At 39.5% G+C, this 24,494-nt stretch overlaps 1 protein-coding gene across 2 annotated transcripts in view; it reads right to left on the bottom strand.

Annotated features, from left to right (window-relative positions):
* The window catches only part of LOC104588307 (Helicase protein with RING/U-box domain-containing protein), a 77,997-nt gene extending 54,551 nt beyond the window's left edge, over positions 1-23,446 (bottom strand). Inside the window, exons 1-6 of one of the 2 annotated variants that reach the window (XM_088894603.1) lie at positions 23,252-23,434; positions 23,002-23,085; positions 22,050-22,847; positions 21,547-21,944; positions 10,272-10,394; positions 10,110-10,183 (exon numbers count right to left, since the gene is read on the bottom strand). In XM_088894603.1, the coding sequence (XP_088750729.1) occupies positions 10,110-10,183; positions 10,272-10,394; positions 21,547-21,944; positions 22,050-22,847; positions 23,002-23,085; positions 23,252-23,303 (1,529 nt within the window). In that variant the 5' untranslated portion in view covers positions 23,304-23,434. Of the gene's footprint in view, positions 1-10,109; positions 10,184-10,271; positions 10,395-21,546; positions 22,848-23,001; positions 23,086-23,251 lie in introns of both variants that reach the window. The other variant, XM_010246183.3, reaches the window with a different exon arrangement.
* Positions 23,447-24,494: the final 1,048 nt, after the last annotated feature.

Raw genomic sequence — 24,494 nt, 5'->3', positions numbered from 1 at the left:
CATTGTGATGTTTATGAACTTGCTAAGCACAAAAGGGTTTCTTTCCCAATCAGCAATAAAAGATCTTCAACTCCTTTTTATTTGATTCATTCGGATATATGGGGCCCTTCTCTCCCAACATTACTGGTTCTAGATGGTTTGTCACTTTATTGACGATTGCACTAGGGTCACATGGATCTTTCTTCTTAAGTCTAAATCTGATGTGGGTACCATTCTTCCCAACTTTCATAACATGGTCCAAACTCAGTTTGGTGTGAAAATTAAAAGGTTTTGATCTGATAATGCTACAGATTATTTTAATCAGAATTTGTCCCCATTTTTTTAGAAAGAAGGCATTGTGCATAAATCCTCCTATGTTAACACTCCCCAACAGAATGGGATAGCTGAGAGGAAAAATGGCAATCTTTTGCAAACCACCTGAGCCTTTCTCTTTCAAAACCGGGTGCCAAAACAATATTGAGAGGAAGTTGTCCTTACTGCTGCATACACCATAAATAGACTACCATCTAAAGTTCTTGACAACCGAAGCCCAATACAAGTCCTTTCTCAATTCTACCCTGATATTCGAACCTCAAATAATCTCACACCAAGAATTTTTGGCTGCACTGCCTTTGTTCATGTCCATAATAAGGGAAAATTGGATCCACGAGCAATCAGGTGTGTCTTCTTGGGATATTCCCCAACTCATAAAGGTTATAAATGTCATCATACAGCCACCAGAAAATTCTACACCTCCATTGGTGTCACATTTGAGGAGGGACAATCCTTTTTCACTCAACCTTATCTTCAGGGGGAGCCCTCATTAATGGAAGATAAGGCCCCGGATCTACTCTCTTTAGATGTATCCCTCCTCACAGTCATCCAACCATCAAGAATCACATCCCTCTGAGTCACAATCCTCTGAGCCCCACATTCCCGAGTCTCAACAAGAGTCAAATAACCCAGCCATTGAACCAAATTCAGACACTGTTAACCCCACCAATGATGTGCATGATGATGTGAGATATATGCAGGTTTACTCTAGGAGAAGAAATCCAGATCCTCAATTTGTGCAAGTCCAAGATTCAACTCCTAATCCTGGAACTGAGGGATATGCAGAACTTGAACTTGCACCTTTACAGTCTGAGTATGACCTACCTATTGCACTGAGAAAAGGAACCAGAGAATGTACCAAACGCCCATTGTACCCTTTAGCCAAATCTGTGTCATTCCAAAGATTCTCTAAATCCCATAAAAGTTTTCTAGCCAGCCTTGACACCATTCCAATTCCTAATACTCTAGCCGAGGCACTTTCTAATAAGGAGTGGAGAAAAGCCATGAGAGTGGAAATGGAGGCACTAGAAAAGAACAACACATGGGAAGTTGTGGATCTACCAAGAAACAAGAAGACTGTAGGTTGTAAATGGGTGTTCACGATTAAGTACAAATCTGATGGGTCATTAGAAAGGTACAAAGCACGACTGGTAGCCAAGGGATATACATAGACTTATGGGGTAGATTATCAGGAAACTTTTGCCCCAGTAGCTAAAATGAGTACAGTAAGGGTGTTGTTGTCTTTGCCTGCTAACTATAATTGGGATTTGCAACAGTTTGATGTAAAGAATGCATTTCTCCATGGTGATCTAGAAGAGGAGATATACATGGACATTCCACCGGGTTTTGGAAAAGGCATTAAGGGGAACAAAGTTTGTAGGTTGAAGAAAGCACTATACGGTCTCAAACAATCTCCGAGAGCATGGTTTGGAAGGTTTACAAAGGTGATGCTTAGTACAGGTTACAAGCAAAGTTAAGGTGACCACACATTGTTTATCAAACACACAGCCTCAGGGGGAGTTACTGCACTATTAGTCTATGTGGACGATATAATCGTTACTGGGAATGATAAAAAGGAGAAGAAAGCATTGGAAAACTGCATTTCCAAAGAATTTGAGATAAAAGACTTGGGGAGACTAAAGTATTTTCTCGGAATTGAAGTAGCACATTCTAAACAAGGCATCTTTATCTCTCAACAAAAGTATGTTGTTGATCTTTTGAGAGAAACAAGAAATATGGCATGTAAACCAGCTTCCACGGCTATAGATCCCAATCATAAACTTGGAGAAGCCAGCGAGAATGCAAGTGTAGACAAGGAGATATTCCAAAGACTGGTTGGAAAACTCATTTATCTTGCACATACACGGACAGATATTGCACACGTTGTAAGTGTAATAAGTCAGTTTATGCATAATCCTAAAAAAGTTCATCTACAATCTGCTCATCGAATTCTGCACTATTTGAAAGCCAATCCAGGAAAAAGAATTTTATTCAGAAAAAAATGGGGGACTGGCTCTTGAAGCATATACAGATGCCGATTATGCAGGATCTCTTGTAGATAGACGGGCCACTTCCGGTTATTGTACCTTCTTGGGAGGAAACTTAGTCACTTGGAGCATATACAGATGCCGATTATGCAGGATCTCCAGTAGATGACGGTCCACTTCCGGTTACTGTACCTTCTTGGGAGGAAACTTAGTCACTTGGAGGAGTAAGAAGCAAAATGTAGTGGCTCGGTCAAGTGCAGAGGCAGAATTCAGGGCTATGGCACAAGGAGTGTGTGAATTACTCTGGTTGAAGATAATTTTAGAAGACCTGAAGATTCCACGAGAAGAGCCTATGAAACTATATTGTGATAACAAGTCAGCCATCAATATTGCTCACAATCCTGTTCAACATGACAGGACGAAGCACATCGAAATTGACCGACACTTTATAAAAGAGAAACTAGACAACAAGTTGATTTGCACTCCCTATGTGTCTACAAAAGGACAATTGGCCGATGTACTTACTAAAGGGCTCAATAGTATAGACTTTCGAAGAATTATAGCCAAGCTGGGAATGGAGGATCTCTATTCACCAGCTTGAGGGGGAGTGTTGGAAAGCGTGGGGTTACTGGTGCAGATCTATATTTGGTAGTTGTGTAAAAATAGAATTGTATATATTCCTAGGATTGTGGAAGGATTGATTTAGAAAGTTTTTTCTTTCTATTCTTGTACTTTCTATTTTCTTTTCTTTCTATTTTCTTTTCTTTCTATTTATTGCAGCAGCTTACTGTATAAATATGCCGATTGGCAATAGAATGAAATAGATCAGTATTCTACCATTCCAAAACAATGTGTTTACTGATACCTTCGAATCTCCATCGATTATTGATTCTGATGCTTCCAATCACATGACTGGTAAGTCAACCTTTTTTCAATCATACACCCTTCTTTCTAGCAAAGATAAAGTGAGGTTAGCTTATGGATCCTTTTCCTCCATTGCTGGTTGATGATCTATATCCTTGCCATTTGGCCTTGCCTCTATCAAATGTTTTACATGTTCCAAAGCTGCCTATTAATTTGCTATTTATTAACAGCATTACACACTCTTTGAACTACTCAATAACATTTTTTCCTCAATCTTGTGTCTTTCAGGATTTGGCCTCTAGGAGGACAATTGTTTAAAGGGAACATGGTGAATGGTCTTTATGTGCTGGAGAATAAAGTTGGTCTTGCAGCGTCAAAGTCTTTGAGTCAGTCAAATAAGAGTCAGGTTACTTTGTGGCACAATCGTTTGGGTCATATGTCCTTTGAGTCTTTGAAGTACTTGTTTCTAGAATTGTTCGTCTTTGTTAGTTAATGATTTTTAGCGTCAAGTGTGTTAGCTAAGCAAGCATTGTAGAACTTCATTTCCTTTACGTAATAAAAGATCAGATGTTTCTTTTTCCATTGTGTATTCTGATGTTTGGGGACCCGTAAATATTCCAATAGAGAATGGCTACAAATACTACATATCTTTTACTGACAACTTCTCTTGATATACGTGGGTGTACCCTATGCACTCTCGAGAAGAAGTTCTTAAAATTATGAAAGCCTTCTAACATATGGTATAACACAATTTCAGACAAAGATTCAAATTTTCCAATCAGATAATGCCAAAGAGTATTTTCATGGTGACCTCACAGAATTTTTTGAAACTTGTGGCTCTCTTCATCGTAGCTCTTGTGCTAGAACCCCTCAACAGAATGGGGTTGCAGATAGAAAGAATCGTCATCTTCTAGAGGTTGCTTAGGGGTTGTTGATACACATGAATGTTCCCAAAAGGTTCTGAGTGGATGTTGTTATGACTGCAGCTTATCAATCGGATGCCATCTTGTCTCTTGGAGTACAAGTTCCCTCGTCAACTTATCTTCCCTACAGCTCCATTGTTTCCCAAAGCCATTGTTTGTATTTTCCTTGGCTACCCCCTTTCCCAAAAGGGTTATCATTGCTTTGACCCCATTTCCAAAAAGTACTTTGTATCCATGGATGTTTCTTTCTTTGAAGATGTGCCTTTCTTTCCTGCTTCTCCTCAGGGGGGGTAATCCAAGTGAGGAGAAACAGAGATAGGTTTTGTTGCCTTCTCCTCCTGACCCTCCTCCATTTTGGGTCTTTCATAGACAGCAGTACAAAAGTCGAGGTCAGGCTCAACAAAGTTCAATAGACACAGAGCATCCTAGAGCTATACAACCCATGCCATCAAACTCTCAGGGGTTGAATCCATCACTGCATCCAGGTACTATTGTTCCAATTGATATCCCTGAACCCATTGATATTTACACTTCCAATTGTGATATGAATCTTCCTATTGCTAAGAGGAAGGGTGTCAGATCGTGAACCAAACACCACCTAATGGCTCATTCCTTATCCTATGAAAATGTTTCACCCTCTTTCCGCGCTTTCCTCTTTGCCATTGACAGTGTTTCCCTTCCTAAGAGTGTTGCAAAAGATTTACTTGTTCCTGAGTGGATAGATGCAATGAAGGAGGAGATTAATGCCCTTCACAAAAATGGCACGTGGGAGTTGGTAAATCTTCCTGAGGGAAACGAATTTGTGGGGTGCAAATGGGTATTCTTTGTGAAATATAAGGCAGATGGCAGTGGAGAGGTATAAGGCCCGACTAGTTGCAAAAGGTTTTTCACAAGTGTATGGAGTTGATTATGTGGAAACCTCTACACCTGTAGCAAAAATGAATTCTATTCAAATTCTCCTCTTTTTAGCAGCAAATCTAGATTGGGAGCTTCATCAACTAGACATTAAAAATGCCTTTCTGAATGGTGACTTAGAAGAAGTGTACATGACCCAACCTCCAGGTTTCTGTGCTAAGGGAAATGAGCATAAAGTCTACAGACTGAAGAAATCTCTGTATGGCTTAAAACAATCTCTAGGGCCTGGTTCAATAGATTCCACAAGGCTGTTCAACAGATGGGTTTTAAGCAATGTCAATCTGATCACACACTCTTTGTGAAGAGAGAACAAGGAAGAATGGCAGCCCTAATTGTGTATGTCGATGACATTATTATCATCGGTGATTGGGACCCAAAGATACAGAGATTGAAGAGATTCTTGGCCACTTAGTTTTAAGTGAAGGATTTGGGGCCTTTGCATTATTTCCTTGGAATTGAAGTTGCCCGCTCTAATCAGGGTATCTTCATCTCCTAGAGGAAATATATTCTAGATCTCTTGAAAGATACAAGGAAGCTTGAGGCAAAACCTACTGACACTCCTATAGATGTAAATCACAGGCTTCGGGATTGCAGTGATGAGCCCATAGCAAACACAAAGCAGTATCAAAGATTGGTGGGCAGACCTCTCTACCTATCTATGACAAGACCTGACATTGCGCATGCAGTGGGAGTCCTTAGTCAGTTTACGCATGCTCCCAGGGCCACACACTTAGAGGCAACTTATAGAGTTCTTAGATATTTGAAGAAATTCCCTAGGCCAGGGCTCCTATTTGGAAAACATGGGCATATGAGAGTTTATGTTTACACTGATGCAGATTGGGTTGGTTCTGTGGATCACAGAAAATCCACTAGTGACTATCGTGCCTTCGTTGGGGGAAATCTTGTTACTTGGAGGAGTAAGAAACAAAGTGTGGTGGCCAGATCGAGTGCAGAAATTGAATACAGGGCCATGTCTCATGGTGTGGCAGAACTACTATGGATAAAGAGTCTCTTGGGTGAATTGGACTTTCCTCTCAATAACCCTATGTCACTTTACTGTGACAACAAGGCTGCCATCAACATTGCAGCCAATCCTGTTCTCCATGATAGAACTAAACATATAGAGGTTAACAAACACTTCACCAAGGAAAAATTGGAAAAAGGAGAAGTTTGCACTCCCTACATCAGCTCTGAGGAACAACTTGCAGACATCCTTACCAAAGGATTAAACTCCATGCGGCACTATAATCTTTGTGACAAGTTGGGGATGATTGATATCTATGCCCCAACTTGAGGGAGAGTGATGTAATCTTAGTTATGTGTCGTAAGGGCACTTTTGTCTTTTACTGTTTTATTATTTTATATTGTCGCCCTAACATATAAATAGAGAGTGGCGCCACCAACCATACTTTTGGTCTCCAATCTTCTTTTCTCTATTCTTCTCTTCTCTCTTCTCCTCTCTTCTCTACTTCACTCATGATCGAAATCAGTATTTTAGTAACTTGAAATCAAATATATATTTTAAATTAATAAATATACATATTAGTCGAATTTGGATTTCTATCTAATCAGAGTAGGCTACATCCAAGTTCGATCCAATAATTAATTGGATGTTATTTGTCCCATCCAAATCCAAGATTATAGAATCGGGTTTCAGATTGGATTGCAAATTTTCAAAGCCCATTGTCAGCCCTATACATAATTATAACCGAGTCCGATCACAACTAAGCCTTGTCCCAACTATATAGGATCGGCTCTATATGAGGTCAGCTACATGAATCATGTTTTGTGATTCCATTCTGTTCAGTGCCATATGCGATTCCAAGGATAGTATCTAAGTCAAGAAGTGTTCCTCGACTTAGGATATTAGATCAGACAACTTCAAACTCTGGCCTTAGATGCATTAGGAAATGCATAATTTTTCTCTTGTCAAAGTGTTCCTTCATGTATTTAACACAACAGTCTGAAGGATCCTCTCCCATGTGAACTAACTCATATTTTGTCCAAAGGTTGATGAATCCGGCATAATATTCCTAGACCTTTCTATCTCCCTAATAGTATGAGAAAATGTCAACCTCTATCCGATACTGTCTAGAGGTATTCGATTGCTGATAAACTTTCTCAAGATATTGATACATCTCATAGGCTGTCCTGTACCACCCTCTCATAGGGATAGCAATATCAGTTTCGACTAAGCCTAGAATCCATGATGCAATTTTTGGGTTGTTGATCTTCCACTGATTAAGTCCCTTAATGTCAGAGTCATCAGGTTTAGATACAGACCAATCTAGGTATCCCCAAAGACCCTTAGCTTCGACATGGAACTGAAAGTTGAACTTCCATAATGCATAGTTCATACCATTGAACTTAATAGGAAGAACCTCCATCCTTTCTAATGCCATTGGAAGACAAAACGCAACAACACACACTTCCAGAAACCAAAAAAATTCGAACCAGGGAAAGAAAAGGAGAATACCTTTCTGCTGATGTCCAAAAAAGGCAACTGTATAGTTCTGCCTAACTGAAGAGTGGATCAAAACCCCTCAAAGACAAAATCGATCCAAACCAAACCAAAGGGATTCAGTAGATCTGCTCTGGGTGACACCAGATCTAAAATTTCAGGCTGATCTGATGTCTCTAAAGGGAGATCTGAAAAGAAAGGTGAATCCGATGGCGCAGCAGTCCAGGAAACAGATCTGTAAAGTTCAGATCTGTAGCCGATCCAGGAAGAGGATTAAAATGACACTTAAGAACTTCCAAATACTGTTAGGGAATTCTTGAACCAGTAGTAGCCGGGATGTTATGTGAAGTTCAGGTCGTGACCCGCTCTAATACCATGTCAGAGTCAGATCAAAAGTCAGAAAAAGAGAGAGAGAGAGAAGAGAACACAGCCAAATGGTGGGTGTGACACATTGTCAGTCGACACCCTAAAAGATAATATTTATATTAAAAGGTAAAAGGACAGATCTGCCCTTAATATACAAAAGAGAGAGAGTACAAATAATAATAGTTATACAACAAAGAAGAGTAAAAGTACAAAAATAGCCCTGCGGCTAGATTTCACAGTCTCTACAAGCTTATGGGTGCTTAAAGCATTTCCTGTTACTTCTTTTTTTTATCAATAACAGAATTCAATTTTATTAAAAGAAGTCAAGAATACATACAATATTTCAAGGAGAGATAAAATTACTTAACTCTCCCCCAAAACAACAAGAAGATTACAGAACTGCCCAAAACAATCGACCCCTACCCACCCCCTGTTTTGCCATATTATCAGCAAAGGCATTTGCAGTTCTTTCACCCAATAAACCTGGACTTCCACCCAAGTCCTTTTCAGTCTGCATCTAGTTCTTCTAGCCCCTTCAACTTGTAACAAAATCACTTTTCCTAACAAGTACCATAGGTGGCTTATGCACATGACCTAACTTTTTTTTTTTTTTGAGAAAAGGTAAAGTATAAATTTCATTAAAAGCAAAAAGAAACCCTGTACAACTACAGGCTGTAACAGGGAGAACCATACAAAAACTAAACCACTATCCCATCAACATTAATAAAAAGATCTACATAATGAAAAAGGGAACTAAACTCTGAATTGTTGAAGTTAAACTGAGCTGATGACCAAGAAAACAGTTTGCCCACAATTTTATGCCAAACAACCTCCTCTTGACTGCCCTTGTTCTGAAAATTTCTGGAGTTTCTCTCTTTCCATATAGACCACCACACAATTCCAGGGATCATTTTCCAAATAGCCTTTCCTCTTTTACTCAAACCTTGTAAATGCCACCCTTTCAAGAAACTCTCCACTGATACCAGACAGCAACTCTTGTAGGCAAATAGACTGTGTACTTTCACCCAGATGCTATAAGAGAAATTACAATGTCAAAACAGGTGATCAACTGTCTCCTCCATCCTGCTACAAAGCACACACTCTGAAGAGTCAATTCACATTCCTCTCTTCAAAAGGCTATCCTTAGTCAGAATCTTATTTGAATAGGCTGACCATAAGAAAAAAAAAAAGCAATCTTTCCCTAGTCCGATTGTTATAAAAGGAGCGGACAGAAAACTGCTTGTCCTTCCTCCCAACCACACTCTTTGGTCATCTCTATTAGGATTAAAATTAGTACTATAAAGCCTTTGCAGCAAACGAGCAAACAGATCAATTTCTCAATCATGTAAAGCTTTTCTAAAAAGGGGATTCCAAACACAATTTCCACTGGAGATCTGCAAATAGCCTGCTACCTTTGCTTTGTTGTTCACTGCTACTGCGAACAGTTCTGGGAAATCATTTCAGAAGACTACCTCCACACCAGCAATCCTTCCAAAATCTGACCTTGGTTCCTTTCCCACTTCAAAACTGACCTTGGTTCTGGGAAATCTACCTTTGCTGAACTGACTATAGGTTTTTTTGATTGAACTGACTATAGGTTTTCTCTATCCCTTTCCAAACCGAGAAACCATATGGCTGACTTGCTTCACCTGGCTCCCATCCCCCACTTCTCCATCACAGACTGTTCTCTTGCTGCCCAAATCTCCAAAACCATTTTCCGAGAAGGGCAGTATTTATATCTCAGTTTTCTGAATCCCAAACCTCCATTTCAATCTACTTTCTCTCATTTTATCACCTATTGGAGCTACTCCTAGGTTCCTTTGCATGACTTCATTTCTATCCCTGTCCTTTCCAGTTTTACCAAATCCATCTAAGCATTCACATTTCTGCCACACTCATTTTTTTGACATGCTGTTTCACTTCAAAGAAGTGAATAAAGAGAAGACAAGAAGATCAAATGACTTCTTCCTTTTTCTTTCTAATTGCAGCTTGAAAAAGAAAAAGTTGTAGCTTCATCCCTAATATGTGACCCAACCAATGCTTGCAGATGAGTCAACTGATGTCCTTATGTTTATAAACTAGCTATTAGGTGTAAAAGACCTGTCATTCTCTGAAAAAAAATCCAAAGATGGCAGCTGTCTCTAAACATATTTGTAAACAAGGGAAACAAAGAATAGCAAAACAAAAAATGGCTTACTAGTGACTGCGATAATTTGTCAATTGTAAGAGTTCCAACAACCACATGGTCCTAAAATAATTAAGTAGATACAATGTTTTTACCTGTAATCAAGTGATTTGCAATCACAATCCCTACAAAAGTAATATGAGTAGGGAACTATTTGCAGGAAACGGACCTACATGAGCAAAATGGCAATTTTATCAGCCCAAATAGAGTGGTTGTGTCTACAATACCAGACTAATGAAAATTTTGGCCATACGGACCAGGGAATAAAGTTCACCAACACGATTCTGAAGGGGAGTGCCACTTAAAGCCCATTTATAAGAAGATTCTAAAGCAAGAACCCCCTTTGCTGTATTGCTTCGTCTATCTTTTATATAATGTGCCTACATCAAAAGTATATTTTTATTATTAGATATTTAAAAATGTTAGTAAGATGAACCTTGGTAAAATGAGCTAACCATAAAAATCAAAATGCTCATACTCTATAGTTGAAATTTAAATCCATGAACAAGCCATAAAATAAGGGGTCAAAAAGTAATTGCATACCAGAAATAACTAAGTAATTCATATTTTCCAAAACAGACATTTTTTTTATGAATGAATATAATTTATTAAACCAGAAATATGAGGCAATACAGGAGACCCAAGAGGAGGCACGAGTTGTTACCTCTTCTAGCAAGTATTACATCAAATTAAAAAACAGAAATAGCCAGAAATAAAATTACAGAGCAGCCTAAAATAAATGTTCCCTTGAAGCCCCTTGCTTAGCTAACCCATCCGCTAAGGTATTTGCTGATCTTCCCACCCAAAGAGAGGTAACAGTCATGTTTCTTGTGAGCCAACTGACTTTCCTTAACAGGTCTCTGCGTCACCACATAGCTGAAGCTGGGTCTATCAGCCATCCCACAACAATCTTAGAGTCCCCTTCAATTACCAAGTGCTGAACTCCTAATTGTTCTGCAATCTGAATACCTTGTACCGTTGCTAACATCTCAGCTCTATTGGAGTCTCCTATTCCCACGGGGCCTGAAAACAATGCTAATATGTTGCTCTCCTTATCTCTCAGCACCCCTCCTATCCCCGATGGGCCTGGGTTTCCTTGGCTGCTTCCATCAAAGTTCAGCTTTGCCCATCCTTCAGGCGGAGGCATCCACACTACAGATTCCTTGTCCTTCCTTGTATGGCTGTTAGCCACCGCTATCCAGTTTCTCCAAATATCATCAAAGGAGAATGTGTGAAATAAGTCCATAGTTCTTAACCAATGAATGGCCCTGGTCAAGATACAGTCCTCAACAGCCCAAATGCTTCTTTCCTTTTCCTTGAATACCCTTGCATTCCTTTCTTCCCAGATTGTCCACAAGGTGGTTGATCTAATACACCTCCACATCATCTTTCCTTTTTTTTGTAGGCCACACAAAGAAGGAAGGATCAAACAATTGACTTAAATCTGTGGACAAATTCCACCTACACCCAAACAAAGAAAAAATCCAACTCCAAATAGCACTAGAAAAGGAACAAGATACAAGTGAGAGCAATCCTCACCACTAGACCTGCAAAGTACACACCAATTAGGGAACAAACACAAAGAAGACCTTTTCTTCTACAAGTAGTCCAAGGTATTAATCTTTCTATACAACACCTCCCAGCAAAAAATAATAACTTTAGGTGGAACCGGTCTAGACCATATCTCCTTGGTTGGAAAACCCCACTATCCTTGGGAAGAGCAAAGGGATTTAAAAAAGGAAGCACAAGTGTAGTAGCCTTTTGGGTGAGGGGACCATAATCTCACATCCAAACCAAGAGGGTCCAGAAAGACACTGCCAAGATGGGACAACAGTTCTGAAATACTGTTAAGTTCATCATCCCTCAAACCTCTCTGAAAGCCAAAGTCCCAACTTAAGGAGGGGGGGTGAATTAGGAGATGGGAGAAAATGAGAGATAGCTTTTTCCTTGTAAAGGGAAATAGAATAGAGAGACGGGAATTGGTCCTTAAGGGCAACAGTACCCACCCAAGTGTCTTTCCAAAATAAAACAAAGATACTGGAATTGACATCATACCTGACAAAGTTGAGAAACTGAGGGAGGATACTCTGGATTGCTTTCCAAGGAGATGCCAATGTAGCTTGACGTGATACACCCGCATCCCATCCATTTTCCAGTCTACCATGTATACTAGCTATCACTTCATGCCACAACCTCTCCCTTTCTCTAGGCCATCTCCACAACCATTTTCCTAAGAGAGCTTTATTCTTGAGAGTTAACCTTCCTAACCCAAGCCGCCTTCCTCTTTACTCCTACAAACTATTTCCCAATTGATTAGGTGGTCTTTCTTATCCTCCCCTGGCTCCCAAAGGAAATTTCTCATTAATCTCTCCAACTTCTTAGCTTCCCTAGTAGGAATCCTAAAATCGGAGAGAAAATAAACGGGTAGGTTTGCTAGGGTAGCTCACAATAAAGTCACTCTACCCCCTATAGAGATGTAGTTCTTTTTCCAAGAAGTTAATCTTTTCTCAAACTTTTCCAAAATTGGGGTCCAAAAACTACTCTCTTTTGGGTTAGCCCCTAGAGGGAGACCTAGGTACTGCAATGGCTAAGAAGAGACAGAACAACCTAAACAATCTGCCGCAGACTGAATAATCCCCTCATTCATGTTAACACCTACCACACAACTCTTATCCAGGTTTATCTTCAAATTGGAGACCTTCTCAAAGTGTTGTAGCAATGCTCTGAGATTCCTCACTTTTTGCCTGTCACCCCCTTCACAAAATATTATGATATCATCAATAAACTGTAGGTGGGTTACCCGAATATTGTTCCTTCCTATCCTCCAGCCACTCACTTCCTCTTCCCCATCTGCCTTAGAGATTAATCTACTGAAGACATCTACAACTAAGGTGAAAATAAATGGGGAGAGTGGGTCACCTTGTCTAAGGCCTCTACAAGCTGGGAAAAAATCTTTGACCACCCCATTCACCAAGATAGAGTAATGAGAGGAGCTAACACAGCCCTTTACCCAGTTGCATCATCTATCTCCAAAACCATAGCACCCAAGGACTTCTAGTAAAAAACTCCAATCCACAAGATCATAAGCCTTCTCTAAGTCTAACTTACATACAAAACCTTGATTCCCCGACTTTCTCATGTCCTCCACACACTCATTTGCTATTAGGATCTGATCTGTTATTTGCCTTCCTTGCACAAAAGCACCTTGTGCTTGACTAATGATGGAGGGTAGTACTACTTGAATTCTTAAAGACAATACTTTGGCCAGGATTTTATAGATGCTTGTTACCAGACTAATCGGCCTATACTCCTTAGGGTCCTTTGCATCTATCTTCTTTGGGATTAGGGCTAAGAAAGTGGCATTAACTCCAGGGCTTACCTTTTTTATCTGCAAACTCCTAAAACACCCCGATAAGATCTTCTTTAACCACATCCCCAACAGTCCTGATAAAAATCCATTGTGAAGCCATTTGGACCGGGTGCTTTGGGTTTATCCATTGAAAATATCGCATGTCTGATCTCTTCTTCCCTAAAATCCCTTTCTAACCAGTTTACTTGTTCTTCAGATAACCTAGTCCACTCCAAATCTTCCAATGTTGGCCTATTATTCAATGGTTTCCTATAGATTGATTTGAAATGATCCACAAAAATTCTTGCTATCTCATCTTGACTTGTAATTTCCTCCCCATTCACCTCTAACTTAGCCACGAAACTTTTTCTTCTCCTCCCATTAGCCAACGCATGGAAAATTTTATTTCCATCCCCTTCCTTAATCCATTTATGTCTTGACTTTTGCCTCAAGGAAATTTCCTCTCTCAGAAGATCCTCTTCCAAATCCTTCTTTAAATTTGTTCTCAAAGTCCTTTTTTGTTCACTCATCATCCTTTGGGCTTCTTTGGAATCTAATTCCTCAATCCTAGACACCAAATCTTTTGCTCCTCTATCCTTCCAAAATGTTCCCTGTTCCACTCCTTGATTTTGGATCTCAACCTTTTCAGCTTTTTGTGGAATCTCACTCCCTTCCACTTCACCCCTCTTACATCTTCTCTCCACCAATCCCCAATCAAGTGCACAAAGTCCAAGTGAGTCAACCACATATTCTCAAATCTAAACGGCCGTGGAACAGAGGCTATTGTTTCAGGATTTAACTAGATAGGGCAGTGATCAAAAGTGATTCTGGGTAAGGCTCTAGCTATCAGGTTCCTCCAATGGTTCTCCCACTCTTCATTAAAGAGGAACCTATCTAATTTCAAACAAAGGGGGTTTTCTTGGAAATTAGACCAAGTAAAATTAGCTTGTAAGAGGGGTAACTCCTTTAGACCACAAGTATTAATGAATTCATTAAACTTTGTCATGCTGGTTGTAACTGTTCTTTGGCGATTGTTAGATTCATTACAAAACCTAATTACATTGAAATAACCCCCAAGACACCAAGGGCCCTACCATAGACCTCGAATGCCATACAATTCTTCCCACATCTCATTCCCCTCTTTATATGTGTTGGGTCCATAGACATTGGTTAGAACCCAAGTGAAGCCATCCCCCACATTCCTTACCTTTAAAGACAGAATATCTCCCTATTAGCTCCTCCACTAATTCTATAGTATCTTCCCTCCATAATGTTACTAGACCTCCAGAGGCTCCCCAAGAAGGAGCCAAAGTCCAACAAACTCTTCTTGATCTCCATACACTTCTGACCCACCTTCTATCCAATTCTGCCAACTTGGTTTCCTGTATCAACACTATGTCTAGTTTCTCTCTTCTTAGTAAGTCTTTAATTGCCCTTCTCTTTCTTTCACTTCCCATTCTTCTCACATTCTAGCTGATGATCTTCATTGAACACTACTTTCAACAACCCTCCCCAAAAGACTCCACCTTACAGCAGAATCTTTCTTCTTTCCCCTCTCCCACTAAATTCAATATCACCCTCAATATCTGAAATTAACCTTTCCACTTCTGATCTTTTTTTCTTTTTTCCTTTTATTATTCCCCTCATTCTTCCTAGATAATGCATTAGCTTTAACCACCTGTCCCCCAAATTTGAACTTCTATAGTAGTCCTTCTCTTGAGAAATTACTGCTCTCTCCCTTTGATCTAATTCCTCCTCCTTCTCTTTATACTCCTCCAACAATGTGCAGATCCTCTCCCAAATTTTCTCTAATTCCTCCTCCTGTCTCTCTCTAGGTGCCACTTCTCCCTCTCAGTTCACTCTCAGAGTTGTTATTCCCTCTTCTCTTCCCCCCAACTGGAACTTCCACTTGGGATGCTGGAGTATCTGTTTCAAGCACAGAAGGCACATTAGTAACCAAAGCCGAATGGACACTCATACCTTTGTTGTTGGGGACCGATGGAACATCAATCAAGGGAGGGGGACTCGCATAAGGAGGTAGGCCTAAATCTGTTCCCTACGATTGAGCTTGCCTTAGAGAGTCTACAGTTGGATTCAATACCCTGTCTGCTTTAACAGTTAAACTATTCTTCCCATGATGCCCTTCTTTTGGTGTCACATTACATATCGAGGTGTTAGAATTTTTCCCTACCGACCTCATATCCTGTTTTTCCTGAACTATTGGATTGACCTCCCTTGCGAGTGCAGGCAGTACCTGAACTGCATCCTTTGTCGGCCGATCCAGAAAATTCACAACATCTTCCTCAACTATTTGTGAGTCATCTTCTTCCTTGTTCTCTTGAAACAGTACCTCCGTACCCAAGCTCTCTTCATCGAAGACATTCCTCGAGCTGCTCAGGTCGATGCTCCCTAAGCTTACTGTATCAGTCTAAATCAGTATCGCTGGAATCGTCCTCTTCAGAGCAACCATACTGCTTACTCTCCTCTAGTTCACTTCGTCTGATGCACCTCGGATTACGTTTTTCCAACGACATCCTGGTAGCTCTCTCTGACACAACCCATTGTAAAGAGGTTCCAGCATGGGCGGAGTTCGCTCTTCGTGACTTTCGGGCCGTTGTGCTCAACGAAGAAAACGATAGATGGTGCTTACCATCTATCGACGCCACCCGCATAGTCACATGACCTTTTAAAACCTCCTTGGGTCCCTTTGATGGGCTGGTAGCATTCGGCCCATTAATTGTTTTAACAGTTAGCTCCCTTTGTCCCACCTTAGATAAGCCCATAGTGGTCGGCCCACTAAGTGTTTTGTTCCTTCTTCTATTAGTTGGCCCAATTTTTATAACCTGGGGCCCACCTATTTGAGAAGGCCCACTCACAATTACCTGGCCTGGATTGGGTAGAGATTGGGCCCTAAGTAATTTTAAATGACCCAACATTTCAGCTTCCCTCCTCTCTTTTGACTTCAGTTCAAAGGAATTTGCTGCCCCCTTATCACCCTTTCTCAGTCGAACAGGTGTGTTTAAGGAATTACCTTTAATGCCATCTGTGACAGCTAGTGCAAATGATCTGTCAGAAACCCAGCTAATGCCTTGTTGATCACGTTTATGACTTTCCATCTTCGGCAAAGCTTTTGAATTTCCAAAAGCTTGCTTGGCCTTTTCTGTGTAATTGTCTCTTCCTTGTAGGCTTACCAACCCCTTGCTGCCACGTAAGGTTTCTTCTTCACCTTACCATCTTCCTCCCTTCGAGCTTCCCTCCACATTTCAGCTTCAATGGAGGAAGTCAACCAGACCGCCATGAAAGCTCCTTCAACTCTCAGGTTCACTTTCCTGGGAATCTCCTCAGGCTTGACTCCATTTAGTAGGATTGCCGCAGACCTGAGGTCTCCCCAGAAGACACCAGCTAGTCTTGCTCCACACAGTGCTGTTATGGCTTCTGCTACTTCATCCTTCCAAAGATGGAAAGGTAGACCAACCACACACACTTTTACTCCATCCATTACCGAGGAATCCTTCGAGTTTGAAAAAGGAGACCACCTGAATATGTTCACCGAGCCCAGCTTATCTTGCAAACATACAGCCTCAACTTCTGGCTTGTTATCCAGAGGATCAAGCAGAGCTTTGCACCCATCAAAAGGCGTTAATATATATGTGGTCTTCATCCTCAACTGTTTTGTCACCAAATCAGCAATCTCCTCCCAACTTCTACCTGGTTTGTCAACTTCAACAACCTGTTTATTGGAGCACTCTCCTTTACCTGCCAATAACAGTATTGCCGCTCTATTTCCATCTTGCACCAATGTAGGGGCCATTTGGTTGGGGGTTCCAGGTTCACTACTGTCTTCGAGAGATCCTCTCTTATCTTCTTTTCCAAACCTTTTTCCTTCTTCATTTTCATTCCAGACATAAACTCTCTCAGGGCCTTGACTATTTCAGTCCACCCTTGGCTCTTTCTTCCTTCCAGGAAGCAGACCATTTGCTTCATGGTACTGTCATAATGCTCTAAAAGTGTAATGAAGAATTCTTTTTTATTTTTCCTGCATTCCACCACATACCTCCTTCCCATCTCTGTTAGGAATTCTTTCCAGCATTTGTCCTTTCCTTTTGTACTTGCTGCAACTACAAAATCTATGAACCACTCTACTACATTCAGTCCTACCAACAGCACCGTGGCCAGCTTAGCTTCCCTGATTTTCAAACTAATCTGCCCTCTGATTCTTAGTTCTTCCAACAGAAGGTTCTTCGCCTCCACCTTGAGATACTTTCTCCATTGATTGGCCTCCACGAAGTTCTTCTCCTCCTCCATTTGGTTCATTCCTCTCTGAGTTCATCCCCCCATGACCGATAAAGTTATTAGGTTTAACATTCCAAAACAGACAATTTGACCCAGATAGTTCTTAGCATCCAGGAATTTTTACTAAAATTAAAGTATGATCCATCTCACCATTTATTGTTTATTTGTTGCCAGATCACCTTAATCTGTTTGTTCTTTAAAAGTAAAGGAAACAGTTTTTTAACCTTTCCTCTAAAGCCAAAAACAATATTCATTTTCAGCAACCTTGTGGTTGTAAACAAATTGGTTTATGCATAAGCTTTACTTGGAGGGCACTGATGACATGGTAATATACATTTTTACTACAAATATACTCAGAGTATGTACCTGTTCTCTTTAATGATACAACATCCAACATTCTTTCTTTATATTTACTTTTTCTTTTTTTTCTTTATTTACTTTGAAGGAAAGGTTAGATCTAGTAGGTTGCACCCACCATCTTAAGAAAAAAACAAATTCTTTCTTTCATGTTTGGATCATCTTTCATCAACAATTTTAGGTGCATAAAGGAACAGCTTATTTGCAAAATCATGAAAACTTGACCAAAAAATGGACCAACAAGAGATCAACCAAATTATAATCTAATGTAACATACAATAAATGTACTGGATAATCATCAGAGCAGTGGGTTTTGAGGATCAGAATAGAACATAAAATAACTTTTACCTCCTAATTCAGTGAAACATATAACAATTTTGCTTGCTAAGTCCAAGCTATGGTTTAAGTGGTAAGATGGACATCTAAAGACGAATAAAATAATGATACGGATGCAAAGTACCCATATTTGGTAAAGAAGTATCCCATGAATTTGCAACAAAGAACATCCAATGCACATTTTCCTATTTAACATGATAGACAATCTAGCTAAGTTGGGTTTGAAGATCATCACATACAGAAAACAACTTCTGCTTGATAGGTACAAACCGTACTGTGAGTGAACAATTAACATTTACAGATGAAGCAGATAATGATAGAAGTTATATATTCTAACAAAAGGTGCCCATGAATTTTCCAAGCATAATAATCAACCAGCAAGAATGCAGTCTACTCTAATTTCTCTCAAAAATGTAATGTTTATTTTGCAATTCATCTTTTGCAGAGGAATGATCTGCTTTGCCTGTCTTTTGGCTTTTCGAATTTCTAATATTAGGTTAATTCACTTAAATGCCATTCTAATTATCCAGGGTTGGCTGCACCAGTAGGTCCAGGACTATTCCATTCTGTCTACCTTCAGTTGTATAAGTCTTTTTTGCTAAATCTAAGTTTCCAAGCTAATGCACTAATGTCATTCTCATTAGTGCGCATTCAGTGGACTTTGATGCACATGACCAAATAATATCGGTTAACATTTTGTCATTTCTTAATCTGGTGATCTGTGGACTGGAACCACACCTAGGCCCTAGGTACCAATGCATGCATTCAATTCTAATTCATCTTATTTCCCTGCTTTAATAGATAATGGTGATACAGAAACCTGATCCACATGTCAAAAAGCTAATGCCTCATTTGGAATAACCTAAATCCAAATAAATAATAAACCCAAATATAGAAATAGACTTATGCTAGACCATGGTGTCACTTCATGATCTAACTCAAATCAAATCAATAAAGCCATGTTCCAACTATATGGGGTTGACTTAACTACATGATTCTTGTTCCACCATTCCACTCTTTTTAGTGCCAAATTCATTGTTAAAGTATGAGCTATCAAATCATTTCTTAATACTCCAATTCAAGTCCTTTTTGGTCTGCCCCTACCTCTTCTGGACCCTTCGACTTGCAACAGAACACTTTTTACTGGTGTTGTAAATGGTCTTCTCTGCACATAACCAAACCATATTAGTCCATTTCTGATCCTTCAGATATGCTCATTTCTGATCCTTCAAAATCTATATTCCTGCTCATACTCATTCTTTTGAACATGTTTATTGACTTCCCAACACTCAAATCAATGCAACATTTTTTTTCTTTTTGATCAGCAGATCAAATCAATACAACTTTGCTGGCCTTATGGTTGTGTTATAAACTTTCCTTCTAGCCTAGGTGGTATTCTCCTTCTCCTATCAAACAATACTCCAGATGCACCCCCGTCCATTTTGCCCATCTGTTCAACGTCTATGAGCCACAATTTCCTCAACCTCTCCCTTGTTATGGATTATCAAACTAAGGTAATGAAAGAGACAGCATTGAGATATGACTCAGTCTCTAGTCCTAAATCACAATTGTACCCCCACTCCCATTCACAATATTATTAAACTTACATTTCATGTTCTCGGAGTTTTAATCCAACTTATCTTAAAAGTTAAAATCTCCTGTATCTAAAGCTTTGTTAATTATCTAAGTAATATTAATATTTCTTAATTATTTATCATATTTTAAGATGGCAACTCAAGCATATCTTTTATGAGCAAAACTGGGCAAGATTAATAGTACTCAACAAACTAGAAATGTCCACATAATAATATCATTGGTATTCATTAGCCCTGAAGAAGAGTCCTTCCATAATCTCCATAATTAAGATATCCTTGTGCATTCCCCTAAATACATGGTTTAATAAGTTCAGTAAATGGAAAGGGACGACTAAATTTTTCCTTTTCATTTTATGTCACATAAGGAACTGTCTTGAATCTCCTCATCCAATGAAAACAGCAAAACAAGGACTATGATGGCAAGACTCAGAACATAGAAAATAAATGAGAATGGAAGATGTATGAAAATGAAAAAAAAAAAAAAAATTACGCAGCAGCCATATGATATCTCAAAAATTCAAAATCCAGTGTTACCAGGAACCTCAAAATCAAAGGATCCATTCATGCCAATATTTTGTCAGAATTCCAATTGACACATGGCACAACATTTTTAAGTATCCTGATGATGCTCAAAGCAAAAGTGAGCAAAAAAATTAGGCACTTAGCACTGGTTAAAAAGGTATAATGAGAAAAGGGTGCATCCATGATAAATATAGCACAGGTACCAAGTATTCAGGTGAGGTGTCTGTGAATTTTAGATGTTGACATGCAGGTGGTTGTGTTAGAGAATAATCAGAGTTCGCAAGGAACCATTCAACCTAAGAGCTTAAGCTTTCAGGTGAGGTACCTGAATAAGTTTTTATTCTCTAACACACCCCCTCACGTGAAAGCCTATCAGGCTTGAAGCATGGACAAGCACAGGCCTACCCATTCCTTCTGCTGAAATTTAATTAATTACAATGGGGGCAAATGAAAACTGAACACTGGACTACTTGGTCAAATTGGATCTAATACCATCTCAAGGAATTGTAAATTAATGAATCACTAGATAGAACAAAAGCAACCAGGCTAATCAGAAATTCAGAATCAATTGAATCGCTTAATAGAAGAATAGTTGACAGTTTCCACCAACACAATCACATTATATTCCTAGAAATTAGTGCAGCAAAGGGAAATATTTCAATAACACCACAAAATCTTCAAAAGTGCCTAATAATAAGTGTTATCAAGGGAATCAAAAACTAAAGCTGCCCTGAAATTCTGAAAAGCAAAAAACTAGTATTTTTATAATAAATATTTGTGAATGATTACCAAAAAAATAAATATTTCTGAATCAATTCCCAGAAAGGTATTTTGCAATGGGTTGAGCATTTTTCTTTTATGTAACAATATACAAGTAATGAAAAGGTTGCAAAGGATGAGTAAGAGAACTGCACTTTCTCGGCTATCATATTTCCTTACCAGCTACAACTTCAGATTTCTAACTTGCTTATATTCATGGATTTCACCGTGTGCAAGCTTTAGCAGAATCAGAATGAGATTTCAATGCAAAATGCTTTCCCTAGCATGACCTGGTGGGTTCATGTAAAGTTGTAAACTTACCTCATCCAAAATAATACGTTCCCACTTTACAGAATGCAAAGCTGATTTCCCTGCAGGTGTTCCCTGGTCTAAATTGGTTGGCCTCCCATTTGAAGAAATATCCCCAGGCATTGTTCTTTTTTCTTGTTTCTGTTGCTTCTTGGTCTTCTTACCAGCCCCATTCACTTTGCTGCCCTCAAATTCAATCACCTCATCCTCTTGAACAGGAGGTTTCATTTTCACCTCAGAATAGTTTAATTTGTGCTTCCCCTCCTTTCTTACTTGCTTGGACTGCTTAGCTGTTTTAACGGCATTAGGACCACAAAAATACTGTAGATGGACAACCATCTTCTTGGGACAAAATAACTTGCCACACCAGATACACTTCTCCTTGGGTGGCATCACATTCTTCCTATAATCTGCCTCAACAGTAGAATATGTAGTCAGGACAAAATCAAATTCAGAGAACTCATTCATAATCTTCTTCTTGTTAACCCCATGATATACCAGCACTTTGGTGCTACCTTTAGGTGTAAATCGATCAATTTCATCCGCCCACTGCATCACTGCAACAACAGGACAAATAACAAGGGTGCATTTAACTTTGGGCAACGCAGTGGATGGACCAGGTGAGGACAAAGGCCCAGTGGAGCCGGTACTACTTCGATGGGATGCATGCTTGGCAAGAACAAGTGCAATGGCTTGGATTGTCTTCCCCATCCCCATTTCATCCGCAAGGATTCCTCCTCGAAGTTCAGAATCCTCCTGCTTCATTGCCCAGGCCAACCACTCCCTTTGGTACCTCAGTAAAGGCATAAGCAAGTCTTGGGGCTCCTCAGCAGTTTCTGCCACTTCATCGTCTAGGCGATCAAAATTAACATCTTCTGTCTCATTTGCATCAAGCCATCTCTCATTCTCCTCCTCCAAAGCTTCCCACAATAATGTTGGTCTTCTTTTTCTTTTTTTCTTCTTCTGAGTATTGTTCTTCTTCTTCTGTTCATCCATCCAATAACCACTAACTTCTTCAAGATCATAAATTGTAACCTCCGGTTCTACATTGTTGCTTTCTTCACCGTCTTGTTCCATATTGCTTTTCGGTTTCTTTCCCCTGTGAACTGGTCTCTTCCCTTTCTTCTCCGATACCGTCTTCTTACTTTCCTTTAGATGCTCAATGTAATCAGAATCAGCGGCATCATCAGTCACGGAGTCCCCTTCGCTTATTTCAATCATAACCTTCCCTTTATCATTACCGTCCAACTCTTTCGTCCCTCCCCCCTCTTCATCGTGTTTTAGCTCATCTTCTTTCAGAAAAGAAACACCACCTACATTTGGAGAACCCATTGTAAATAATTGATATTTTATCTCCATTTACTCCCTTCCCATTCCGACAATTCAAATTTACCCTCTTTAGCAAAAGACACGAAAAGATTCTTTCAAGTTTCAACCAATTTAACAAAGAAATACAAGCCAAGATACCTTTGTCGCTGCCACTGCTATCAGAATCTGAAGGTGGGACGTAATCTTCTTCGTCAGAGTTATGTCTAGTCCGGGACCTATTGGCTGATCAGAGATCATAGCAAGAAATCAATTGAAGTCGGGATTTGAACAAATAATAGATGGAATTGAGGATGAAGAAGAATAGAATCCTTAGATTGTGAAATGAACACGAAAAAAGAATTGGGGGGGGAGGGGGAGAGAGAGAGAAGAAGATGATGATGAACTTTACTTTTGACGGCCCGTCCTGAAACTCTGCGTTGACGTTGAGAACGAAGTTTCATGGTTGCTCGCAGAAAGTGACACTGAGTAAGGCAGAGACCGTATTCCCCACGGTTGAGGTTTTCGCAGGGGTTTCAATGGCGGATGAACTTCAGACTTCAGAGTAGCGATGAGTGCGCGGTCGCTGTCTTGTGTAAACATAACCCAGACGGCGGGAAAATCCATTATATGGTTAAAAGTCCTGTTAGGCACGTGACAAGCTTTGAATTGGATGTCCATTGTCCGACCTTACCCAATGGACGGCGTTTGGGAATGTACAGCTAAGGATTGTAATGCACCATCAAGCCGTTGGATTGGAATCTAATTGCAATGTATGGTGGCACCTTAGCTATAATATATACGGAGCATTGACTGGGATGCCAATTATAATTGGCATTGGCTGGGATTATTCGGAAGTCGGAACTCGGTGTGTCAAATCCAGCAGGCCTCTTACAATCCTACCTAATGCCTTGTTATGGCTCAGCCCAGGCCCAAAGTAAGATAGGATCAGGCCTCCGCCAAACGAAGTATATTTGATGTTAGTAGAATTCTAGCCCAAGTCCAACTAGTGGTAAATTCATGCATTGGTTTTTTCTCCAACATGTATGATTTTGTTTTTAAAATAAAAATAATTTTCACATTAAAAAAAAGAATTTGCTCTATTAAGGGGTGTTTGATAACATGTTTGGTTTTGTTTTTGAAAAAATTAACAAGTGCCACATCAGCAAGATTGTATTATTCTTTATGATATGACAGTTGTTTTTGTTTTAAAAACAAAACCAACCATATTGTCGAACACCCACTGAGGGGTTGTTTTGTAGTGTGGATGAGAAATTGATGGGTGTGGATTGGTCCGCACCACACCCTGTGGCAGGGACCAATCCACACTACACCACAGTCCACAATTATTTTGAACTGTGGATAAACTGTGTGGATAGGACTAGTCCACACCTATAGTAGCGTTTTGTAGTGTGGCGTGGACTGGAATGATATACATAATTAATCATAAATATGCAATTTTTGTATTTTGTATGATAAATATTTAAAAAAATGCATCAATGAATTAATATTAACAAAAAAAATTTATAAAATAATAGTAAAATAATTAAAAATATATATTAAATATTTAAAAAATATATACAATTCCATTGATAAAAACATTAAAAAATATAAAAAAATAAAGAATTAAGTAAGATAATTAATATTTTATTGAC

Source organism: Nelumbo nucifera, chromosome 1, assembly GCF_055504915.1.
Source record: "Nelumbo nucifera cultivar China Antique chromosome 1, China Antique-T2T, whole genome shotgun sequence".
Taxonomy (NCBI): domain Eukaryota; kingdom Viridiplantae; phylum Streptophyta; class Magnoliopsida; order Proteales; family Nelumbonaceae; genus Nelumbo; species Nelumbo nucifera.
Note: the sequence above shows the minus strand (reverse complement) of the source record. Positions and strands in the feature narration are given on the sequence as shown.